Source organism: Eleginops maclovinus, chromosome 7, assembly GCF_036324505.1.
Source record: "Eleginops maclovinus isolate JMC-PN-2008 ecotype Puerto Natales chromosome 7, JC_Emac_rtc_rv5, whole genome shotgun sequence".
Lineage (NCBI taxonomy): Eukaryota > Metazoa > Chordata > Actinopteri > Perciformes > Eleginopidae > Eleginops > Eleginops maclovinus.
Window position 1 is genome coordinate 20968957 of NC_086355.1, and position 25566 is coordinate 20994522.

The window sequence follows — 25566 nt, forward strand, 5'->3', positions numbered from 1 at the left end:
TAAATTGCATTTCTAAAACTCTTTCCTATGTCAAACAAAACCTTCAAGCACACATCCAGACATGACACAACGACTTTGGTACAGAGCAACCATACATCTTAATCATGTAAGTGGACAATATGCTCTGAAAGATTAAAATAAAAAAAAAAATCTGATGAACATTTAGCCTAGTAGGCCCATGTTAAAACTAGATACAGAGGCACAGCTGTTCCCATTATGCTGATACACTGTTAAAGTAGATAGCATAACATCATATTTCCTAAATGCTATGTGTAAGCTATAAATCAGCAATGGGAAGAATCCCCAGTGTGGTGACTTGGAAGTGCTAATGTCACCAGTGCAACGAGTATTTAGTTGTATTTAAGTCAACATTGTTTGTTTGGAGCACTTGTAGTTCAGTTCCAATGCACTCAGAAACATCACTTTTTTCTATTTGAAGGAGCAACACTGAAATGAACCAATACAATAATAAAAACAGCGTTTTTAGGTTTGTTTTTGTTGAATAACACGATATTTAAATTCTACCTCCACATCAGAGCAGTGCAATAATCACATACAGGCCAGAAGAATTACTTCTCCAATATCTATTTCAATGCAAGTTAGGAGTTAACAACAACTACCGAAACTTCCAAATAGAATGCACACAATAACAAAAAGTGAACTTGAAGCGACTTCATTATCCCGGCAAACAACGCGCCTCACTGTAGCTACATGCCAGCAGTACCCTCCATAGCGTGCGCAGGTAATTAGCCGACACTGGAAGCCATTAAGGCACTAGCAAAAAAACAAAGTTTACATTACTCACCATTTTGAGTATAGTTCATTCGCCGGTTCTTCATGGAAGACAACTGTTTGATATTCAAGTTGATATCAGATAATTCTTCACAGGAGGTGCTGCTGCGTAGTTTTTGTTGTCATGGTTCACCAAAAGTCCACCTTTCATTGCTGCTAGCTACCGCACGGTGTTAGCATAACTTGGTTAATTCAGCTAACTGATGATGTCACTTGATAGCTCACTTTCTTGTTGTTGAGTTAACAACCCGTTGTGTTGTTGCGGTAGTGGACTCACGTTTGTTTCCTGAAAACACTGAGTATACATTTAGTATTTGTAGTGAGATAATAGTGGCTATAAATGTCTGGATAATTGGTTAATTCAAAGGAATGAGCGTCACCTGGCGTTCATCTTCTTTAGTTTTAATGGCGGACTACAAACAAAGGTTTCAGAGCCATGACGCCACCTACTGTAACGTACTGGATAATATCATAACGTTTAGACTATCTTCTCATAGGTAACTACATTTAAATAAAATAATATGACATAAAGAAATAAACAAAGCAAAAGAAAGAAAAAACTATATTCTGGATAATCTTCATGTGTTTTTTCCCCAGCATGGATGCTTACAATGCACAAACCGACTGACTGTTACTGTGCCTCCTGCATCTGATACATTTTATTTTTTTTATTTTTTTACTAGGGCTGACACCAATACCAATTTGATTAATTGAGCTTTAAATTTCCCCATCTGTGGGCTGAATAAAGGGATTCTGATTCTAATAAAAAGTAGCCTTATTATTGATATTTGTCTCCTTTTTAAAGTCTATATTTTGAGATACTGAAGTGATGAGTTGTTCTTTTGTATGAGCACAAAACTAGCCTGGGGTTGTGTCTGGCTGAACATTTTATTTTGGACTTTAATTTGTACCCAAAAACCATAAAACCAACATAAATGTGACCAACTTCAGTCCAAAGAGTATATTTAATTGGCTAGAATTCCCTTGGGGCTGTTTGATATCTGTAGAAAATTAAATAATAACTTGTGCAGGTAATGAAAGCAGCAGAACATCAACGCACGGATTAGGAAAATGTATATTTGATCGTGCTGTCTGGGTGTAATGACAATGATACCAAGGTTAGGGAACAACATTTGCGATCAAAGGCTTAGGGGCTCAAGCCACCGGGAGAATACAATATAATGTAATCATGCATCATGGATATATCTTTCCTCAAAAAGTTTTGCTGTAACTCAAATGAAAATATCTAGTATAAAATGTCCTGATTTAACATATATATTGTAAACTGAGCAAGAGAACCCAATAAAATGAACAGAACATTCCTTAATCTACACAAAATAAACTTTCCTTGTTTTTTGCTGAGCCATCCATGCATACAGACTGTCCTGTTTGCCGTTGCCTTAGTAGCAAAGGCATAGTAGAGCAAAGTAATTTGAATAACTGTAATGAGGGCACTGGAGGAAAGATTTAATGTCTGACTTACAGGAAAAAGCCTTTAGAAACTATGCCACTAATGAGTCTGAAAGTCAAAGGGTTATTGTCAGGAGTTTAGCCAAAGCATTAATTGTTAAGTTGGCATTAAAGGATTAATGTGAAATTGAAACCAATTTTGACCTTTATTTGTCACTATATATAACATCCAAACATGTTTAACTCTATCTATCTGTCTGTCTGTCTGTCTGTCTGTCTGTCTGTCTGTCTGTCTGTCTGTCTGTCTGTCTGTCTGTCTGTCTGTCTGTCTGTCTGTCTGTCTGTCTGTCTATCTAGTCTGTCTGTCTGTCTGTCTGTCTGTCTGTCTGTCTGTCTGTCTGTCTGTCTGTCTGTCTGTCTGTCTGTCTGTCTGTCTGTCTGTCTGTCTGTCTGTCTGTCTGTCTGTCTGTCTGTCTGTCTGTCTGTCTGTCTGTCCGTCCATCTGTCCATCGATTCATCTTGCTCTATTAATGCTCTGTCTGTTTCATTATAATCTACTCGTATATATTGTGTAACGTATATTGTGTTTGACAGGTGACTGGCTGGCTGGTATTCCACCCTACCCCTTCTCCTCTTGAGGACATCCCATTCCAGGACATTGCTTTGGCCTTACTTCCCCCAAACATGGAGATGGAACCCACTAAAGTCCCGTCAGAGGGCGGCCTCAATGTCACCCTCACCATCCGCCTCCTCATGCACGGAAAAGTAAGCAGGCAGACTTTTTATCTGGCTTTGGTAAAAAAAAAAATAAGGCATGTGGGGAAACAATTTCCTGATTTAATGGGCCCTTAAGTTATTTATGACCTTTAAGCTACCATTTGGAGCTAATTGATGTTCTCTTGAACAAGTCCAGACCTATTATCCACTTGTAGGTAGGAGCCTCAACACCGACAGGGTAATTTCACTAACTGGTATGAATACCTTATGCTAACTATGATGCCATTGGCGGTTATCACCGCTTGGACTTGAACCAGCTGATTTTTAACAGCGAACCTGTGTTCTCCGATATGCTATTGGTTGCAATATTGGAAGTTGATGGATCTAGCAGTTTTTCAAGTAGAACCACAAAGAAACTGATGATGCGTACAGAATGGAGACCAAGTGATTGAACAAGTTTGCTCCATTTGAGTATTTGCAAAACAATTCTATTTATTAGCAAAACAATTGCTTGATGCTGTCTCACAAAAGTCAATCATGGTTTATATGTTCCTCCTTGCTAGAGACAGTGAATACAGCTATGGGTTATGGGATTCACTGAGCTGTCTGTCACCGGTTTGATGTTATGACTGCAGACAGAAAGGCGTTTGGTTCCAGGCTTATCAGAGGATTTTAGAATATGCTTGAAGCGGCAAGGGTGGTCCTTCGGCCATGACTGATGAAAGGTTGTTGGTATCTATGTCTCTCCGATTTGCTAGTTCAATTGAAAAGGATACAGACAAATGTATTGTATATATAGGCAAAAAAGGTACAGTATGTAGGTCCTTGTGTGAATAGGCCTCTGCTGCTGACCAGTTTAGCTGATAGATCCATATTCCCATTAAACTCCCAAAAAAAAACACCAGCTGTAAAACCCTTATTCTGAAAGAGTAACCTGATAAAATGACACATTTACATACTGTCACCCTGTTCTGATGATTCCCCTCTTTTGCCCCAGTCTCACCATGACACCGGGCTCTGTGCTGGGAATAAAACACAACCTTGAGTATTAAAAATGAAGGTGCTGAGCTTTGATTTTTGCTCTGCTGATCCCCCTATCTTCTTAAGCCCGTATATAGTATGACAGGTTTGATGCAGAGGTCGGACTCTCTGCATAAGAACATCTTGATGGCTGGGATGCAGCTGTCTTTGTCTTCCAGTGCAGCTTTGCAATAGTTTTTAGACATTTATACCAAAGGAAAGAAAAGCATACACAAAAATGTGTGATAGTCCCTTAATAGAGGTTTTTCCAGTCTTTATTTATGTGACCCATTCTTTTGAAACTCCTTTGTTTCTGAACTTGATGTTATTTTATATTTCCATTTATTGTATCTCTTTGATTGTTTCTAAGTGCCGATAGATGGATATTATATGTCCGCAAAATTTCGTGTTTTGTTTAAATGCAACTCCATTGTGTCATACCTTAGTCCCCTAGATCATATTGGAAGGGTTGTAAAGGCTTCTTTAGATGAAAAATGTTTAAGACTTTCTCCTGAATTGCCCTACACAAACACTTTCTAAACTGGTCAGAAAAATGTTATATACGTTTGAGATTTAATATGATAAACTCTATTTTAACAAGAGTTTTTGTATTAGTAAAAACTTCATGTAGTATTTCCAAGCACTTTTGCCGACATTTTGATTGTGTTGTCTTATTTCCCATCTCTCGTTAGAATTGCCATAGTTGCCTTGTTCCCATTTCTTTTACATTTTTGTTTATGATTCAAGATTACAAATCCTTTTGCATACACATCCTGTCCATTCTGTTGTAATTAATACATGTTATTTAGCAAAAATCTAAATTAATCTCTTTATTTTGGATTCTCTGTCATTTTTTGTTATATTTTGTGAATATTTCTCAGATCTATCAATGGATTTTCTACATTTATTTTGTCTGTCTTTTTTTGTGTGAAAGGGATAGTGTTCCAGTTAATATGTGTGGATTTATTTCTCACTTTAAGTTTTATTAAGTCCTTATTCCTTTCTTTAATTACAACATATAATTAATTAGCATTGAAACGGCCGTTAAATGTTGAAATCGTTAATGTGCTATCTGACCTCAGTGTTTTCAGGTTTCACAGAGTAAGTGGGCATCAACATCGTGTTCAGACACTTGTGAAGCGTGCTCTCTGGCTCCTCTTCTACTCTTTAAGAGCTGGTCAGATCTATCTATGTGTTTGTGTGTGTGTGTAAGGTTGAACATGCTGGTTAAGATCCATCACACTCGGTTAACATTTGCATGAGTCTGCTTCTACTGCAGAAAAGCTGTGGCAATTTTGTGTTACTAATAGCTGCAAGCGACTGGCCACACTTGTTATAAATGTGTTAAAGGACATTGGCTATGAGTGAAATATAAAGAAGGTTTTTACCGCCTTAAAGCTAAGCTTGGCAATGTGTTTTCAAAACATTCTGTTATATTTGTTGAAATGCATTTTGCATCATGACAAAACAAACAAATAAAAATGTTATCTATGGTGGTTGAAGAAGAAGATTCAACTTTATTGTCATTGCACAGAGTACAAGTACTAGGACAACGAAATGCGGTCTCTGCATTTGACCCATCCTAGTGTTAGGAGCAGTGGGCTGCCATTATGTACGGCGCCCGGGGAGCAGTGTAGGTAACCAGTGTCTTGCTCAGGGACACCACGGTGGCACTAGGTCTTTCGGGGACTTGAACTGGTGACCTTCCAGTTCCCAGGCCAAGCCCCTATGGACTTTGCCACCACCGCCTACTTGCAGGACCATAACAAGTCTTCCAACCAGAACTTCAGTGGTTCGGCCTCCTGCCCCTGTAGTCAACGTAATGATGTGTCCTAGGGCAAATACTTAACCCTAAATTCTGCCCAATGGTTATTACTTTAAAATTTGCACTCCATTGAAAATTGATGGGTTACAATAGCCATTTTGGTCAATTTGGTTCAAAAAGTACATTTTAAAGCCTTTGGATTTTTTCTTTTTTGTTAAGCGGCCACGGTATTTTCATTGGAAAAGATTTGGAAACATTGAGCTGGGTTTTTTCATTGGATAATGTTAAAATCAATATCTTACCTGTTGTCTTCTACAATTTTACCTACCTAAGCTTTAGGGGAAGACTGGAGGACACTAGGACATTTGAGAAACCCACATTACAAATCTTTAATGAGCTTTCCTTCTTGGTAGAGTGTGAGCCACAAAGACTGATACAGTATATTCCCATTGATTTGTGTGCCACGCATTCTGCAGCCAAATGACTCACCTACTACATGGCTGCTCAAGCAGGAGCTCCAAACCCAAGTGACCCAGTGATAGTTTTCATAACCCTGCAGCCAGAAGATGGCGTATAGGGGAGGAGTTTGGCGGAATAACCCCTCTTTTGCCCACAGCGCCAGATTGACCAATGTCCAACTCCCTAAACTGAAATTTGCATGAAATTATCTTTGATTTGTCCAAAGAAAACGTAATCAGGGACACTTTTCCTTGAAGTGGAAGTAATAATGTGATGTTGTTGTATAGGAACGTAATTTTTAAGGAGACTCGGCTTGGCCTTGGGGTGTTGGAAAGCATGATCGGGTGCCCCTTGGGCTAGAAATGCTTTGCTAGGACACACACACTTTTTTTCTAAAGTCTGAAAAGCAACCACCATGCTAATGCAGTGTTGAAGTCTGAAAAGGGTTATATGGGACAAATGTGTACATGAAAGTGACGTATGTACTGTCCTGTTACTCCTCCTCTGGATCTCAATACTGTAGATTTCATGTTGTTTTCTTAGTTTTGGGTACGAGTTTCTCATTACCATTTGTGGTAAGTAACAAAAGTATTACAGGAAAATCTTTGGAGTAAAGGATTGAAAAAACAGGCCTCAACATTACATTGGATGTTACCCATGCAGTTACAGAGGAGAGGTTAGGGAGAGTTTCTGGTGCAGTCAGCGCCGCCCCACTGCGCCTTCTCTACCATGACACACCAAGCTCATGCAGACTGACTGCATGCATATAGCGAGTGAGACCCTCAACACTGCCATGCAGTTATGAACCTCTGCCTACCCTTTTACTGGTTGCACCTTGTCCAGGGATAACAGCAGCAAGGCAGTTTTGGTACTGTACATTCATCCATAATATTCTTCATTGAAGCCTTGTTTATAAACCATGCGTTTTTCTCATTTTTTATTGCAGGAGGTTGGAAGTATAATTGGAAAGGTATGTCCTTTTTATCATCACACATGCTTGTACTCATGGAAAAAACATACTGTATATTGATTATTTTAATTGTTTAAAAAAAATCTTAATTCTCTTTTAAATGTTTCCACAGAAAGGGGAAACAGTAAAAAAGATGCGTGAAGAGGTGAGTCTAATTCTTGAAAAAGCATTATACACTTTTTTTCTCAAGCAAGTCACAATGTCATTTACTGCTACAATATATAGAATAAAACAACTTCTCACATGTCTGTTACATTATAATGTCTTTAGTGACAAGATTATTTCTGTTTAGTAGAGATTTGTTCCTGAACTGAGGTCTTGCATTGACTTGTTTGACCCTATTGACAGTGCATATTGTTTTTCCAGAGTGGAGCGCGAATCAATATTTCCGAGGGCAACTGTCCGGAGAGGATTGTGACCATCACTGGACCAACAGACACCATCTTCAAGGCTTTTGCTATGATAGCCTACAAATTTGAGGAGGTATGATAAGATAGTAGCTGCAGTGTTTTATTTACAGTAAAATATGCACATCTCACTGCAGATGCACTGATAGTCAATTTGGACTTGAAGGCCCATTTTGCCATCTACATGTTCAAACAGCGTATCTTTCTGCCTGAGTTTATTAGTGTCATTTCAGATCAGTGTTCTGTCTAATCTCTTTTCCCACAATCTATTGTGGTTCTCAGCTACTGTAACTCAATTTAACGCGGCTGACACAAAGATCTGCCTGTATCCTAATGGACTACAACTTAGTTGGTATAATGTTTTATTTTGCACCAGTTATTTTAATCAATAAACAGTGAAAAAATACTCGACTGACCCATATCCTTTCTCAATTTCGGATACTTCCCTTGGTACATTGCCATGTGTGTGAATTCTGATCATGTAGTGTCGCAAAAGGCTGCTCACAGTACATGATAATCACTTCTGTTACCTGGCTAGTTAGCGTGCTAGCAGCTGTTAGATTGCTAGCAGTCCAGAAGTCATTACGGACTGCTCAATTACACTATAAAAAGGGCATATTTTTAACATCACTAAAGTGCGATGTTACTTAAATAAAACTACAGGTTTAACTTTATATGTATAATGCTTTGTTTAAAAGGGCAACCGGGCTGGTTGCGTGACTTAAGTAACGTAGCCAAGATGGTGGTCATTGAGTGTAAGAAATGTCCAGTGTTCTTGGTAAAGATTTATTTAATTTAGCCATAATTTACATTTGGATGCACTTATGCACTCAAAATAGCAACTGTAAGTACAGAAGTATGCAAATTGTGACTAAATTAAGTCAATATATACACTTTCCTTCATAGTTGTTTGTGTTTCATAGCTTTAACACTGCCGGTGAATTTAAATGGCCTTCTTTCGGCGACCTTCTTTGATCCTGTCTCTGATGTCACTTATCTAATTGATATACTTAAGCAGTGTGACTGGAACTTGAAATGCTGTGTCCTGAATGACCTGCGTATAATCTGGCTGTTTCTTATTTACTGACAGAGCCACTGTTTATCTGACAAAATAAGAAAAGGATGAATGAATTATATATTTTCCTGCGTTAATCCTGGACTTTTACACTTGCTAACTGATTTATGATGAGTCATTACCAACTTTTTTGTCATTAATTACCTTCGGTCACATTGAAAATATTGCAACTGCAAAATGAAATGTTCTTGTTTTGTAGGACATCATCAATTCCATGAGCAACAGCCAAGCAACCAGCAAGCCCCCTGTCACCTTAAGGCTCGTCGTGCCAGCCAGCCAGTGTGGCTCACTCATAGGTAAAGGAGGCTCCAAAATCAAAGAAATGAGAGAGGTATGATATAAAACTTTTTAATTATTCATTACCCCGACAATTCAGGCTTTTTATTAACACAAGCTTTTGTGTTAAGTTACTTTGTGAATATATAGTACAATAGATATGAAAATGTAATCATTGAATTGTTAAATGGGTGCTTTTCATTAGTTTTGTTTTTTTCGGATATGGAGAAAATGAATATGAAATTTCAGCACACATTTCCAACCTAGTAGCTACATTAACAACAGCATGGAGTCCTGTAACAGGCTGTTCCCACTCGACTCCTAATTGCAGCACTTTCAAAATTTCACACACTTCTTCATTCAATCAGAACCGCCTGCACAACAAACCTGTATGATATGTAAATGGGGTATATGGGCATTGGGGAGCACACTTAGATGATTGCCTCCAATTTGGAAGGTATGGAGAGTGGAAGCGGGCACAAAACTGTCTGGGAATAGACACATACAACACACACATCTCTAAACAAGATTACACACCTTGCATCAACATGCATCTGGGGGATCTGAACACAAGTGTACGGCTCTTAAAAGGTCAGTTCCCACCTTGTACCATATCAAAATGTATTTCTTAACATTTCTCCAGTGACCACTGGCTCTCACTTCTCTGCTCTGTATGCAAATAAACATATGCATAATTTCAGTTTGAAAAGACCAAATGCATTGCACTCTTCCTGTGCCTAGTGTCTCCAGTGACAACAAGTGATTGGCTCTGACTTCTCTGCTTTATATGCAAATAAACACGTGCATTATCTCTGTTTCCCAAGACCAAATGCATTGCACTTTCTGTGCCTAGTCTGCTGGAAATTGAAAAAAAGAAGAAGAACTCAGTGCCAAATCCCCCAAGACGTTTGATACACCGAAAAACGACATGTCTATGGGCTTTTTCTGGACGTGAAGAAAGCTACCTTCGATAATGTTTTATTCTGTTATGTCCTTATCAGGAACACATCAGGATGGTTTGGCATTGATGCCTATATAGATATGCAGTCAAAGTTACCCCAGACTACCTCTGCAAGTAGTTTTAGTGATAGGATCACGATTTGTCTAAATGGTGTTAAGCACTTGTATCTAGCGTATTTGTGATCAGGCCAAAGATGCATTTTTAAACCAAATGTTTAAAAGGGTCAAAGGGTCTACAGCCGTTCTCAGCTCTGTGTAGCTGCAACGTTTTGCTTTTAACTAAATTTTAACATGCTAACAACACCAAAACATTTATTGCAGAATCAGAATCAGAACCAGGTTTATTGCTATGCACGTTTACATATACAATGAATTTGATTTGATGTCTGGTGGTGCGAACATTTCCTGGGTGCCAGCCGAACTTAGCCCCGCCCATAACATTTTTGGTCGGGAAGTTCGGTCTGGCTCTGCTCCGTTGGGGAAACATTATCTCCGATCTTGCGACAGTCGAACCAATCAGATTGCCAGGGCGGGCTTTATACGATGATGGACAGATGATCAACAGGGACGTAATCGACTACGTCACTAAAGAGCGCTGGGGTTGAATTCGTTTGAAACAAACATGGCTGCCGCTGGAGAGCGAGGATGTTTAGATTCTGCCATCGAGTCTGTTCTGCAGGATCTCAACATTGCATTCATTTTGAAAGACGAACAGAGGAACGCGATAAAGGCTTTTATCGATAGAAAAGGTGTTTTTGCCGTCCTTCCTACATGAGTTCCGTTGGCAACAAGTGTGTGTGTCGCCTAATTACGTCACATGCTACGTTGCTCTGATTGGTTGTAGGTCTATCCAATTGAGCGAGGAGGCATTTTTTTTCCTGGTTCGGTTGAAACACGCCCCATAATCAAAGCTCTATGGATCAGTTTCAGACTCACTTTCTGAATAGAATCGTGAGTATGACGTAGTCAGGCTAGCGAACATTAGCAATCTAAGAAAATAAGTTGTAGAAGTAAAAAAAATATGTAAAGATAATACAAAGACGTTTTTTACAGAAACTATTTAGCATTAAAAAAATAAATCCTCAAACCAAATTTAAATTTAATTATACGAAGAACCTTTAAAGCAAAAAACAACAACAATTGCAACATTGAAAACATGGTGATATGTGTCAAACTACAGTGAATTGTATTTTAAAGTGGAGGGCAGTGAATGAACCTTCCTGCAATGCCAGTTAGTTTTGGAAACATGCTTTTCCCCCTCCCTGTTCAGCCTTGATGAACTTTGAGAACTGACTCCTGTTAACATTGTTCCTCAAAGTCCAAGTGCTCTATTCCAGTCCACAGGGGCCCAGGTCCAGGTAGCAGGGGACATGCTGCCCAACTCCACAGAACGTGCAGTGACAATCTCCGGAACCCCAGAAGCCATCATCCAGTGTGTCAAACAAATATGTGTGGTCATGCTTGAGGTATGTTGATATATAGCAAAACAGCTTTTTTCAAATGGTATTAAAGAAATTATATATTTCTGCAGATCTTACAAACACTAGTATTGTGAACACTTCCATGCTAGAAGAGTTGTTTTGCAATTCTGGCAAGACACTCATAGACATTTCTCTATAAATTGTTATATTCCCTTCTTGTTGTGGTTAACACATTTTCTCGGGATTTGTTGTTTTGAATTTGCTTCACAAATTCAAGTTAGGCTGTCAGAGACGGCTGGTTATAAACGTCAATTTGACAAGCAATCATTTTTTGTAATTGAGGCTCAAGAGGCCAATTTGTCTCTTGCTATGTCTTTTCTGTATTACTGCAGACCTGATTCGACCTAGACAGAGAAACTGAAGAATTCATTTGTGGTGTAACTACTTTAAGAATACTGATAAAAATGATCTCATTACAGTACAGAGCAAGCAATTTGTATTACCACTTGACCACGTTTTGTGTATAACTATCCATGAGAACAGTCAGGAAAAGCCTATTTCCGCAACATTAGGAAGACACTTGCTGTTTATGATATTGGATTTGGAGCTCATACCTAAGTGGGTTATCCTCCTACTACAGCAGCAGCTACAGAGGAAATCTGATTTAGCCCTCTCTCCACTGTCTTGAACAGCCTTGTTGCTGAAGCACAGCATTAATCGATAAGTCTGTCATTATAAATTGTAAATTCAGAGCTGGGAGTACCCAACCTTCTCACTGAAATCCCCTACCTGCTGCTGTAGAAATATAAGCCAGCACAAAAGCAAGTTAATAAAGCATTGCGGAGATGCAAGCTGTGATCATCAGGTTTTACCTGATATTCCTCTTTTCCTATCTTTATGAATACCTCTGAACTCAACAACTCCGTATTGTTGTTATGAACAATATATTCCTAAAGCTGCAACCAAATTAAAAAAAAGTTTCACAGAAAGAGCACTAATGTACCAAAACAAATGATTGTCTCAGTGAGATTTACTGACAGAAAGAAATGACCTAGAATATGACCTTTTCTGTTATTCCTTCAATTTTCTTGATTTTCCAAATTATACCCTGTTCTTTTTCATTTAGATCTCATCATTACTTGAATCCTTGGCCCTATTGTCTGTCTTACAGCCATGACAATAAATTATATTGGATGGGATTGAATTTTCCTTAAGTATTATTGAATAATCATGGCGTTAAAAAGCAATGCCCTGCTCCTCATGCATTAAATAACACAGTAAATTGCTGTCTCGGAAAACACATGCGTGTATATAAGAAATAGTTCAAGATTTAGAAAAATACATCTTTCTTACTCAAAGTTAGTTCAGGAAATCAATAACATCTGTTCATTGAATGTGAAGCTAAAGTCAAAGCTTAGCATACAGACAGGAAATGGGGAAACAGATAGCTTGGTTCTGCTCAAAACTAACATAATCTACTTTTCACCACCTCTGAAGGTCACTAACTTTTCTTTTACAATTTAGTTCAAGTACGGATTAAACAAAGAAGACATGACATGTTACTTTGTGAGGTAGTCATTTTGCTAAGCTAAGCTAACGTACAGTATTTAGTGTAGCCTACTTATGAGTTTTTGCTATCTTCCAATCTAACTTAATGCAAATAAGTAAAAGAGCACTCTTCCTAAAATGCCAACAGAGCAGTTGTGTTTTTCCAAATAAAGTAAGAACATGCTGACTGCTTCTCCTCTCTTTTCTCTTTTTCATAGTCTCCACCAAAAGGGGCCACCATCCCTTATCGCCCAAAGCCTGCCTCCACCCCGGTCATTTTTTCTGGTGGCCAGGTAAACTGAGCTAGCTTGTTAATATCTGCCTACAGCTAACCTGAGACTTTAACTGCAGTATCAGCTGCTGCCTGCTGTTTCTGCAAGCCTTTTTACTTTTGTTGTTTATGCCAACACAACCCTTAACAAATCCCTGTCCCTGTTAAAAAGCTGACATCATTGGTTGTTTGTTTGCTAATGCTAAAATCGCCTGTGTTTACAATTTTCCTGACAAGTGTCTTTCTGCATTTGTGCAGATATGTTGTGCACTCTGAGTAGAACTAGATAGAAGTGGTTTGTCATTATTATGAAATCATTCGACGAAACATGTGACTTTGGTACCTGAATTTGCAGTTAATGTGCCGTTTCCCATCTCAGTTGCAGATCTGTGATGGGAGATAATCCATGCAAATACTTAACTCCAATTTGGTGGCTTTTCTTTTCGTCTGGAAATTATACCCAGTGGATGGTTAATTGAACATAATACAAAAGCCTATTTTTGAGAAAATGTTATAAAGCAAACACATTAACACAGGAATACAAAGACACACAGCAACATCTGTGCAATAAAGTAAAATAGCCTTCCTTACCTTTGAGAATCTAAAACGTTTCGTAATGTTGAGAAGGTCGCTGTCAAATGTGATCATACAACATTTGAAGCTGCAGTTTTTAATTTACACTTTTGATTGTATGACTTTGCACAGATGTTTTTGTGTTCACCAAGGCATTTTGAACATAGCCATAGCCTAATGCACAATTTGCAAACTGCTTTATTTGACGATAAACGGACAAGAATCTAATCTATAGACACTAAGATTTGAAAACATCTGTCTGTCATGATTGAGAGCAGAGCTGGGTGGATCCAAAGGCAGGACGTACAAATATTCTCCGGAAAAATAACTTTAATAGCAGTTAATTGGCAGAGCAAGGCAAGACACAACAAACGGAACAAAACTCTATGATGCACAACAAACAAAGAACTGACAACTATTGAAAACCCAGAACTTAAATACATGCAAGACTAATCACAAATACAAGGCACAGCTATGCAGAGCAGGCAAAATGCAAAGGCACCATGTGAACACACTTATGTAATCAAACAGGGTAAACACAGACACAGGAAGTAAAAACCTACACACCACAGGGGGTGAACGCTCTACAAATGAATACAGGAAACCCAGACAGATAGTGACACTGTCATCATGACTTTGTCTTTGGAGTATTCTATCCAGATGCTGTCCGTGGCCAGTGTCAAACCAAAAGTCTACGTATTTTGATATACAGTGGGGCAAAAAAGTATTTAGTCAGCCATCAATTGTGCAAGTTCTCCCATTTAAAAAGATGAGAGATGCCTGTAATTTTCATCATAGATACACTTCAACTATGAGAGACAGAATGGGGGAAACAATCCAGGAAATCACATTGTAGGATTTTTAATGAATTGATAAATTCCTCTGTAAAATAAGTATTTGGTCACCTACAAACAAGCAAGATTTCTGGCTCTCACAGACCTGTAACTTCTTCTTTAAGAGGCTCCTCTGTCCTCCACTCGTTATCTGTATTAATGGCACCTTTTTGAACTCGTTATCAGTATAAAAGACACCTGTCCACAACCTCAAACAGTCATACTCCAAACTCCACTATGGCCAAGACCAAAGAGCTGTCAAAGGAGACCAGAGACAACATTGTAGACCTGCACCAGGCTGGGAAAACTGAATCTGCAATAGGTAAGCAGCTTGGTGTGAAGAAATCAACTGTGGGAGCAATTATTAGAAAATGGAAGACATACAAGACCACTGCTAATCTCCCTCGATCTGGGGCTCCACGCAAGATCTCACCCCGTGGGGTCAAAATGATCACAAGAACGGTGAGCAAAAATCCCAGAACCACACGGGGGGACCTAGTGAATGACCTGCAGAGAGCTGGGACCAAAGTAACAGAGGCTACCATCAGTAACACACTACGCCGCCAGGGACTTAAATCCTGCAGTTCCAGACGTGTCCCCCTGCTTAAGCCAGTACATGTCCAGGCCCGTCTGAAGTTTGCTAGAGGGCATTTGGATGATCCAGGAGAGGATTGGGAGAATGTCATATGGTCAGATGAAACCAAAATAGAACTTTTTGGTAAAAACTCAACTCGTCGTGTTTGGAGGAGAAAGAATGCAGAGTTGCATCCAAAGAACACCATACCTACTGTGAAGCATGGGGGTGGAAACATCATGCTTTGGGGCTGTTTTTCTGCAAAGGGACCAGGACGACTGATCCGTGTAAAGGAAAGAATGAATGGGGCCATGTATCGTGAGATGTTGAGTGAAAACCTCCTTCCATCAGCAAGGGCACTGAAGATGAAGCGTGGCTGGGTCTTTCAGCATGACAATGATCCCAAACACACCGCCAGGGCAGCGAAGGAGTGGCTTCGTAAGAAGCATTTCAAGGTCCTGGAGTGGCCTAGCCAGTCTCCAGATCTCAACCCCATAGAAAATCTTTGGAGGGAGTTGAAAGTCTGTGTTGCCCAGCGACAGCCCCAAAACATCACTGCTTTAGAGGAGATCTGCATGGAGGAATGGGCCAAAATACCAGCAACAGTGTGTGGAAACCTTGTGAAGACTTACAGAAAACGTTTGACCTCTGTCATTGCCAACAAAGGGTATATAACAAAGTATTGAGATGAACTTTTGTTATTGACCAAATATTTATTTTCCACAATCATTTGAAAATAAATTCTTTAAAAATCCTACAATGTGATTTCCTGGATTTTGTTTTCTCATTCTGTCTCTCATAGTTGAGGTATACCTATGATGAAAATTACAGGCCTCTCATCTTTTTAAATGGGAGAACTTGCACAATTGGTGGCTGACTAAATACTTTTTTGCCCCACTGTACGTATATGAGTTAACTTACATCATACTTACCTCTCCACATAACTGAAGTCATATAACTGACGTACCTATTTCAACCCAAACCACCATACATTTCTCGGCTAAGTTATGTAATTGCCTAAACCGAACCACTTCGTTTTAGTTTTTATTCACAAAGCAAGTTTTGAAGTCTGTTTGGGATTATCTTGTTTGCCGCACACTTGCATTTACAAGGTATCATTACTCTTCAGCTTCATTTACATCTTCACTTTGAATATGAGTATGATTACGAAAATTACTGTCCATTAAAATATCACTTACTAATTTTAAGAAACATTTGCAATCGAGACCATATAATTGTTATTTGAATTAAAAGTGTAATGCTGTTGTGTATTGAGCTTAGAATGGACATTTGGTTTTATTTTCCGCTAATTATAAATGAGATGCTAAAATGTGTTTATTTCTGTCATCTTTCCAGGCCTACACAATTCAGGGACAGTACGCCATACCCCATCCAGATGTGAGTTCTTGGTCTCTTTCTAATATAATCAAGAATTCTACTGAAATCTCAGTTATCTACATTTTCAAAATAGTAACAGACATGTTGTATCATGGACACAATAGCTCTTTTAAGCGATTAAGAGGCAAGTCATGATCGCAACCTTCAAGATAGTTCTTCTCGTTCTTTATGGGTGGACTAAACGGAAACAACTCGTACCAGATGTGGTTCACAACAAAACATTGACTCTCTGTGATAACGATTAGGCAAAGACATTTATGGCAGTTATCATGTAGACACACCTTTTGGTGGACCATGTAGTCTCCATTAATAATCTGCCTTCATCTGTCCTTGTCTCGAGAGCATCTCAAGATCTACCTTGTGTCAGATCCACTAATTCAAAGTTGGACAGTGATTGATGCTGCTTGAGTTGGTGGTTGACGGCACAATCACTCAAGTACAGGCATGACAACCTCTCCCACCCTCATTAAAACTCCTCTTAAAAGGAGACGAAGGCTTGAAAACATCCGTCTTCCCCCATTGCTGATGGAAATAATCCACAGTAGGGGATGGAAATCCTGTGACCATGTCTGGGGTTAGTGGCTGCCCTGACAGGCATGTAAAACAAAAAGGTTCCCAGTTCTGAGTCATGGTGCCACATAGAAGGACACATGCTAATGGAAGGGGCAAATTCGACTGAATTATTCCCTGCATTTGGTTAATGGGCCCTTGAGCGAACTTCTTTCGCTCTCCATTTTGTAAAAGACGTATGTGTCACGGGGAAAGGAATCAGGACCCAAATGCAGGATAAAAAAGGCAGGTATGAAAGTACAAACAAAAGGTGAGATTTATTAAATCAAAGTTGGTACAAATAAACACTTGTGAAAAAAATGGAGGAGCCGGCAAGGTCAAACAAAAGGAAAAGTTGCAAACAAAAACAACAAACAAACGGGAAGACTTGGAGAACACAGGAGGGCAGACGAGGGAAATTCAAAAAATTAGGAACAGGAAAACACGAACTAAACGGAGGAAACAATGATGAAGAACTGACAGAGAACACTAGGGAAGACAGGCATATACACTATTCACCATGACAAGACAATTGGACATCAAACAGAGACAGGAAGTAAAACAAGACAAGACACAAGGAAACATACATGTCAAAATAAAACTGGAAACCAAAATTTAGATCATGACAGAATGTGAAAAAAAGGCCAATTACGCAGCATTTTGCCAATCCATGACAGACAATCACCCTATCTCTTTTACCTCCTTTTCCCTTACTTTATCCCACACCACCCTGTGTTGTTGCTTCCTTCTCCTCACCGTTTCTTCACTCTAGTTTCTGTTGGTTTCATTTCTTGGTGTGTACCAGTAACCTCTTAGTTCTACTTTCCCTCCTAACCCTTCAGCAGTTGACCAAGCTCCACCAGTTGGCTATGCAGCAAACCCCCTTTACCCCTCTCGGACAGACCACCCCTGCTTTCCCTGGTACGTACCCACAAGGCCCTTGAGAAACATTTTTCTCTTTCCCTTCCTGCACTTGTCTCTTTTGGCACAGCATGACTTGACCCCTGTGGTTTCTCTCCTTCTTTGATTTTTTTCCTTGTATATATTTTTCTCTGGGCTCTGTCTGATATTATGCCAATGAAATGCAAGAAAACCAACCTAAAAAAACAGTGGGACTCATTCTAAAACAATGCACTTAGGTTTGCATTATCTCTTGACGCACATTTTTAGGTTGTCTAACTTTCCATTATAGATGAAATACTCCCGTGAAATAGCTGCCCACATTGTTCTGTTATAACTAACTGAATCTAACCCCCACATCCAAATTGAAGCTTTTCACCCAACTGAGGATCTCATGAATAATTATGTTTGATTCATTTTTCCCTACTTTCATCTAGGGTGTGGCAATTACTATTATACTTGGAATTATTTATTGAATAATCAGGAGTTCTCTCGTTGTTTTAGCTGACTTTGTTCACATCCAATCACACACACATGATTTAATAAAGAATGAAAAGAAACTGCAAAAAAACTGCAAGAAGATCTGCTGAGAAGTAGTCTCACGAGGTCCTTGAAGGAATACTTTGATAATTTGGGAATACGTCAAGATTAGTCAAGATTGATACCATCCAATTATTGGCTAAGAAGGCATAAGCGTATTTCCAAAACATTCAAAATAGTCCTATTGAAGTAAAGTGGGCTTTTTAAAGTCCAATCTCCCTTCTGATCCAATTGCTCCCCAATTCAGGTTTGGATGCCAGTCCACCAGCCAGTACCCATGAACTCACCATTCCCAATGATGTGAGTAATTGTTTTAGAGACAGCTGATACTGTATGTTTTTTTATTCTGTACCTTTCAATGTAGCATTGTCATATATGTTAAGAATGTTTAATTGTGCAAAATATAGACGAAAGTCATATCACTGCACTTTTAACTGGGTCGTATGACGAAAGTCATATCACTGCACTTTTAACTGGGTCGTTGGCAGTTAGGGTAGATTGAACCAAGAAAAGACACATTTGCACACAGTAGAGTAACCTAAGTCAATCCTATTTTTTAAACGATTAAATGTTAAATAACAAGAACCAATGAGATTACAAACAATGACCCTGCCAACTGTACTTCTTGCAAAGCAGAATTCCACCAATCAGCCAATCTATTGACCATGCTACACATAATCATGTGCATGTAAAATGCTCCAAAGTATTTCTCTTCTACCCCCAGCTAATAGGCTGCATCATTGGACGCCAGGGAACCAAAATAAACGAGATCCGACAGATGTCTGGAGCGCAGATCAAAATCGCCAACGCAATGGAGGGCTCATCAGAGCGCCAGATCACCATCACAGGGACCCCTGCAAACATCAGTCTGGCCCAGTATCTCATCAATGCCAGGTAAACTTTAACCCTATCTGCTGGGATCTGGCACAATCTGAAGGATAAAAGCAGAGAGGATCAAAACTGTAGCTGTCCTGTTTAAACAATATATGTTTAGCTTGCTAGTTTATTTCTGACATTCATGACATTGATACTTTGATGGGTTGCCAGGAAAAGCACCATATCTGTCAGGTGTTGACAAGCAGACGAATAATGATCTTTTTTATGTTATATTCTTGTTTTTTTCTTTCTTCTTCTGTCCTTTATTTCAACCCAAGTGTAGGCATTGAAATAAGTAAGTTGCTTTTAGGATCGATGCCAAATACTGAGATAAGTGTGTCTTCGAACAGAATGTGCAGATTAGTAAACTGTATGTTCAATAAGTGAATTATCTATTGATATTATTCAATTAAAAGCAATTACTTTGAAGGCGCAATATGTTGAGCCCTAGGCCCGAGACCCAGAGCAGGTTCTGAATAGTAAGATACTGCCTGAACAGTACAATTTTGAGAAGCCTATTTTTCATTTTAATTTCCCTGCCATACTCTACTACCCATCTGTTATCTGTTCTCCCTGCTGAAACTACTAATACATTATCAGCTCTGAGAAAACCAACCCTCACTGATGTCCCCAGGATATCTGTACCTCAAAGTCAAAAGTTATCAGCGTCAGAGCAGCCACAAACTCAACAAACAGGACTGTCTGTCTTTGATGACAGTCGGCTGAAAAACTAATGGCTATTGCTTTCCCACAATTCAAATGGCAGGTTCAGGGACGTGGCTGCCATGTGGAATGACCCCTCATCCATGACTACATCCTGAAGTTACCCCAAATCTGCTTCTGTTTGCGAAAGCTAACATTAAAACCGTTGTTTCACAATTAACCTCTCTGTGTTATCCCATTGAACCTCCCCTTTAGACTCCCTTGACTTTGCACAACACTTTAGCATTAGCCAGTGGCGTTACCTTGAGCAAAAGTCTGACAAACAATACTGGGATTAGTTTTTACATGGTGAAGCCATTGTATCATTTAGAATAGTTTGGCATTTTCGTCAAATTATCTTATTATAATTGCTCTGAGTTAGATAATACGATTGATACCACTTTCATCTCTGTCAGTTAAATATGTAGCTATATCCAGGAGAAGGTTATCTTAGCTAACATGTGAAAAGCTTATGGTGGGTTCAATTTGTATTTGAAAGTCGGAAATTGGAGTTGTGGAGAACATCACACACTATGTTTACTGCGTTTCAATACAACAGGACAGAAAAAAGTTCTAAGCTAGTTCTAGCCATTTAAGCTTTATCGACCAATACCAGTTGATTACAATGCTGTAATTCCCACTCACACCTTGGCAACATGTAAAAGTTGTACGGTATTGTGTGTACGACTGTTTCAAGTGACAGAAATACCAATAAAATGTAAATAGCTAGAGCTTTCACTTAACAGCCATCTTGGAATTTGATGTCTGGGTGGTGAGATACTCCCATAATTCCTTTCCGCGAATGCTAATTGAGTGGGTTTTCCACTTAATATTTTTTGAGTAGAAAAACGGGAAATTTCGTTATACCATTACAAACTGAATGCATCTATTTGCTTGGCTATGCTATGCTATGCTATGCTATGCTATGCTATGCTATGCTATGCTATGCTATGCTATGCTAAGCTAACCACCTCCTGGCTTTAACGTGCGACTTTAACATGAGGGTGGTATTAACCTTCTAATTTTGCTGTAAGAAAAGAAAAAAGCATACTTCAGAAATGTCAGATTATTTCTTTTTGTATTTAATTAGCATGCCTTATTCCAAGAATAATATTGTCTTTCTGTTTTTCATTACTCCATTAGATACATTTGCCTATTTAGTCCCAATGTGTCATTGTCTGAAATAGTAAAATATATAAAAAATGTAAAATAAATAAAAGTTAAAAAAGACAAAACACAAGACTGCCACTCGAGCAATGCTGTTGAGGGAGGAGTGATGTGATGCCTCTGTCAGGGAATACAAAAATGTATACACATTTCATAACACCACTGTTATTTTCCTCACTGCATGGCTTCATCAGGGGGAAAGAACTGCATGGTTATATACCATATTTTTAGAAGTAAAGGTGTTTTTCGTTGAAGGGTATGATATAAATATCGTGTCAAATCTGTGGAGAAAAACTAAAACCTGCCGTGTCAGCAAACACTGGAGCACAAAACCAGCCATTGCAGCTTTACCTTCACTTTCAAGGGAAAGTTCTTCTTTCACAGCTGTTTTATTTTCTCTGTCTGCCTCCCCACCCTCCCCACCCCCTCCTCCCCCGCCTTCCCCCCTAAACTGTTCTAGGCTGACGTCTGAAGTCACTGGAATGGGCACACTGTAATTTCTACCCATCTTCCCTCAGTGCATCACATGACCTTTGAGCAAATGGCATTGCACCTATTATATATTTATTTTTATGTATTTGACTGTCCTGATTTATTAAGTGACTTTGATTTCTAGTAGTTACTGTCAACACGCGTATCCGCACTGTTGCTACGCTTCCTCACACCTGTCCCTGATTTTTTATGAAAGGTTGCTTTACTTTTTTGACACTCTAGTACCTTTCACCGCATCGCAGGCACCGCACCGCTTTATTTTACCTCATGTTTCAACTTTTCTTCCACTGCAGGCACCAGTCAATGCAAAGCATACCAGTAAATTGGCACAGCAATTTATACCAAGGTTTTCTTTTGTTCAGCATGCATTCTTCTATTTTATGATGGATGGAATCAGTGCTTTACCATGTGACTGTAGACATTTGCCTGCTTTTACTTGCGTGGTGTTGTTAGATCTAAATTGTTTTGCATGACACACAACACATACTGCATTTCCAATTTATTTCAAACTCAAACCTGCGGAAAGGGAGACTGAATGCTAAAAGGGAATGGAGGAACAGAAACTGTCTTTTTATCTGAAAGTGTCCCTTTGACTCCAATTTTGAATGGGTACAGGCCAGTAAACAACCCCCATAAAGCGCAAATATTCAAGTTTCATGCGAGAAAACGTGGTTGAGGAAAATGGGAAATGACTCAAATGAAGGGTGAAATCAATATGCATGCTACAAATAAACGCCACTTTATTCGCCTATACTCCACAAACATAATATACCTTTCGTGGGATCAAATATATGTTGGAGGTTTGGGCCAAATAGAAAAAGATTGAGTTTGGTGTAAATTGCACTCACATGTCGCTCATTTAAGGCCCAGCTTGCTAGGCAACAAGCCTTTTCAGTCACGGAAAATATAATATGTTCCTGGTAAGCATGTATAAATCACTGGAAACATATTTGCTACGTATCCATAATGAACCAGTTTTGCAGAAAGAGTCTCTGCACCATTAATTAACCCTTGTGCCTCACTAGGGACATTTTCTGCTTTTAAATCTTTAGTTTTTGGCTGTGTTAATGCATATGGCTTACAGTTTCTAAGTGCGAGCTTATCTCCTATAAATAGTCCATAACAAAGCGTGTAGTCAGAACCCATTTAACAACATTTTAAAAATGTTTTTTTGTATTATTTTTAACAACAAATGCGACATTATTCATACAATCTGGCATTTAAAGGCGTCTATTGTAAAACTATATATATATATATATATATATATTATATATATATATATATAAAAAGTATCAATTATTACAAGGACAGGAGTAGAAGTGGATTTCATTTTTTCAAATATGAAAACTTTTGCAATTTGGCAAGTTGTTTACTCACTAACATTTTTGTCCTCTGAAAACATCAGAGCTTTTTTTGTGAGGAACAAGGGTTCAGATTTTTCTTTAAATCAGTCTAAATTATTACACCAGAATATATTTCAGAATGAAGCATATAGAAACATAAATTAGAAGTGCATATTTATCAACCCGTTTGGATTACTTATTGAAATGTATCAACCAACATACATACCGTTTTATATAATATCAATATTTCAGATATCTTCAAATATAAACCAAAATCTGTTTGTATGTTCTGCAAAACTACAACTAGATGGCCTTATTTGTATCTGCAACTGTAATGATAATGTAGGCTAAAAGATAAGAAATAAAAAAGACATGCAGTCTATCACACACAGGACACTTCAACAACTAGCCTAATATATTAATCATCTGATGACTGCGCGTTAATGATTGCAGGCAGCTATCAACGTTATCTTGATAAACTGACACAGCTTACTCCCAGCGCCTGGAAATGCATTACTCCAATGATAAATAATGTTCTGGAAATACTATTTAGTCATTGCAGGTACTGTACATGGCTCTTTGGTTGATTTTACATGACTCAGTAAAATGTTTTTGTTGTTAAAAAAATGCTGCTTTACATGAACACATTTACATATTGCTTCCCATTTACATGACGAATATAAATCTGTACGTTAGTGCTCATTTGGCTGCATCTGGATGTGTTTCAGATGAACAAGCTAAATGAAGGCTGACAAAAGAGTTATTGTAATAATACCACAGTCTTAAAATACCCTATTACAAGTTAAGGATTTAAAATATGACTTAAGTAAAAGTACAAAGTACAATAGTTGCTTCTAAAATATTGAGGAGTAGAAGTATAAAAGTACCATAAACTGGAACTACTAAAGTAACGTAAGTACAGTACTTGAGTAAATGTACTTAGTTACTTTGATCCACTGGTTTCTAATATAAACAACTATTTGTCATCTACCAAATCGATCATTAAAGCCGTTTATTAGCGTATGGAAAGTACACTTAAATAGTCTGTAGGTTGAAGGTGGTTGTGTGCCATCCAAGATGCAGTCCTGCTGCTTTATAGTATGAGCCATTTGCAAGCATCTCAGTTGCCTTTTGATTGTCATATCTCTCGTAATCATGGCATCGCTCGTGTGTTTATCATTACGGTGTTTAATTTTGCCTTTTAACTCATACATTTACACTTTGTTGTTACTGTGCTAGAGCAGCAAAAAAGTTGAAAGGCTAGCACCATAAGATGGTGTTTGAGGAAATGTGTCTGTTCATGTTTAAGTTTGATCATTTGCTTTATGAAAAGTCTGTATTGGATTTATTATTTATTGAGGTTGATACTGAAATGTTTTGTAAAAAGAAGAGAATAAAGTTTGTGTTTTTTCCCTTGACTTGCATCCGTTTTTCAGGGTTTTACTTCTTGAGAATTCTGTTGGATTTGTGTCTCGTTCATTATTCCAAAAGCTACAAAAGCTTATTATATTTAATTTGCTAGCAGAACACTGACATTGCTTGTCTGATAAGTCACCTTTGGTTTATTTTTGTTGCATTTTTTTGTTGGAGTCTGTTAATCTGAAACATATCTTACAAAAGAAGAAATAAATGGCATCTGTCAACACAACAACATCAACAGAACTGAGGTTATTAGTTACTAAATTCATGTCAGCTGAACATTAATCCAGCCAGTAAAGGACATCAGTAAGGAAAAGGATAATAAATCAATGGATTATAAAAAACCTTGACATATCCTGCCTTCGCAGTATTCAAAAAAAAGGGAGCTTGTGAGCAAATGTTCCACTCCCAAAATATTTCATATAGTCCCCCTCAAGATCAAAAATGCGTGTTACTTCGCTGTAAAATTTGACCTTCGTGTCCTAGAATTGTATACGTGCAGAGTTTGATTGACACCAGAAGACAGTTTTCACTATGATTTTCTGAATGTTGTGTGCGCTCACCTTGAATATCCGTTTAGCATGTGTAACCTATTTACAAGAGAATCTTCTGACATAACAACGTGTTCGGAAGCTTATTTTGGTGCAATGTCTATCTAGGAGCTGAGGTTTTTGTTATTTTGGTCATATAACCTTATACGTCAGATGGTTCGTTACACACAACCACCATCCATCATTCGAAACTGGAAAAGGGTAAGCGCTTTCTAAATACTTTTCGGTTTTCGGATGAACCACCATAGCTAGAGCATTGCTGCTCTTCTTTAATTTAAAAAGTACCTCTCAGTTCTGATATAACTGATTATATGATTGTATAGTGCAGGAATGAGTCCTGAAACCAAAAATGTGTCCTGAACCCACTTCTGGGCTCTCTCATATCGGATTTTCCAAATAAGGTCTGGGGTGAATAGAACCTCACAACATTTTCAAGATTTGTTTTACGTTATAAAATAAGTCAGTAAAGACCACACTGATGAATGTTTGGAGTGTTTACGTGTCATAAAAATGGCGGTTGCTAACAAGTGGCTAAATGAAAAACTAAACATCATCCCG

At 38.4% G+C, this 25566-nt stretch overlaps 1 protein-coding gene across 8 annotated transcripts in view; it reads left to right on the forward strand.

Moving 5' to 3' along the window:
• LOC134867371 (poly(rC)-binding protein 3) overlaps positions 1-24456 on the forward strand; it is a 70696-nt gene extending 46240 nt beyond the window's left edge. For 2 of the 8 annotated variants that reach the window (XM_063887901.1, XM_063887902.1), the window contains 12 exons: positions 2797-2967; positions 7110-7133; positions 7246-7278; positions 7500-7616; positions 8815-8946; positions 11189-11317; positions 13039-13113; positions 16428-16469; positions 17861-17939; positions 18706-18758; positions 19183-19352; positions 20101-24456. In XM_063887901.1, the coding sequence (XP_063743971.1) occupies positions 2887-2967; positions 7110-7133; positions 7246-7278; positions 7500-7616; positions 8815-8946; positions 11189-11317; positions 13039-13113; positions 16428-16469; positions 17861-17939; positions 18706-18758; positions 19183-19352; positions 20101-20155 (990 nt within the window). In that variant the 5' untranslated portion in view covers positions 2797-2886 and the 3' untranslated portion in view covers positions 20156-24456. The remainder of the gene's footprint in view (positions 1-2796; positions 2968-7109; positions 7134-7245; positions 7279-7499; positions 7617-8814; positions 8947-11188; positions 11318-13038; positions 13114-16427; positions 16470-17860; positions 17940-18705; positions 18759-19182; positions 19353-20100) is intronic. The other 6 variants (XM_063887905.1, XM_063887903.1, XM_063887906.1 and 3 more) reach the window with 6 other exon arrangements.
• Positions 24457-25566: the final 1110 nt, after the last annotated feature.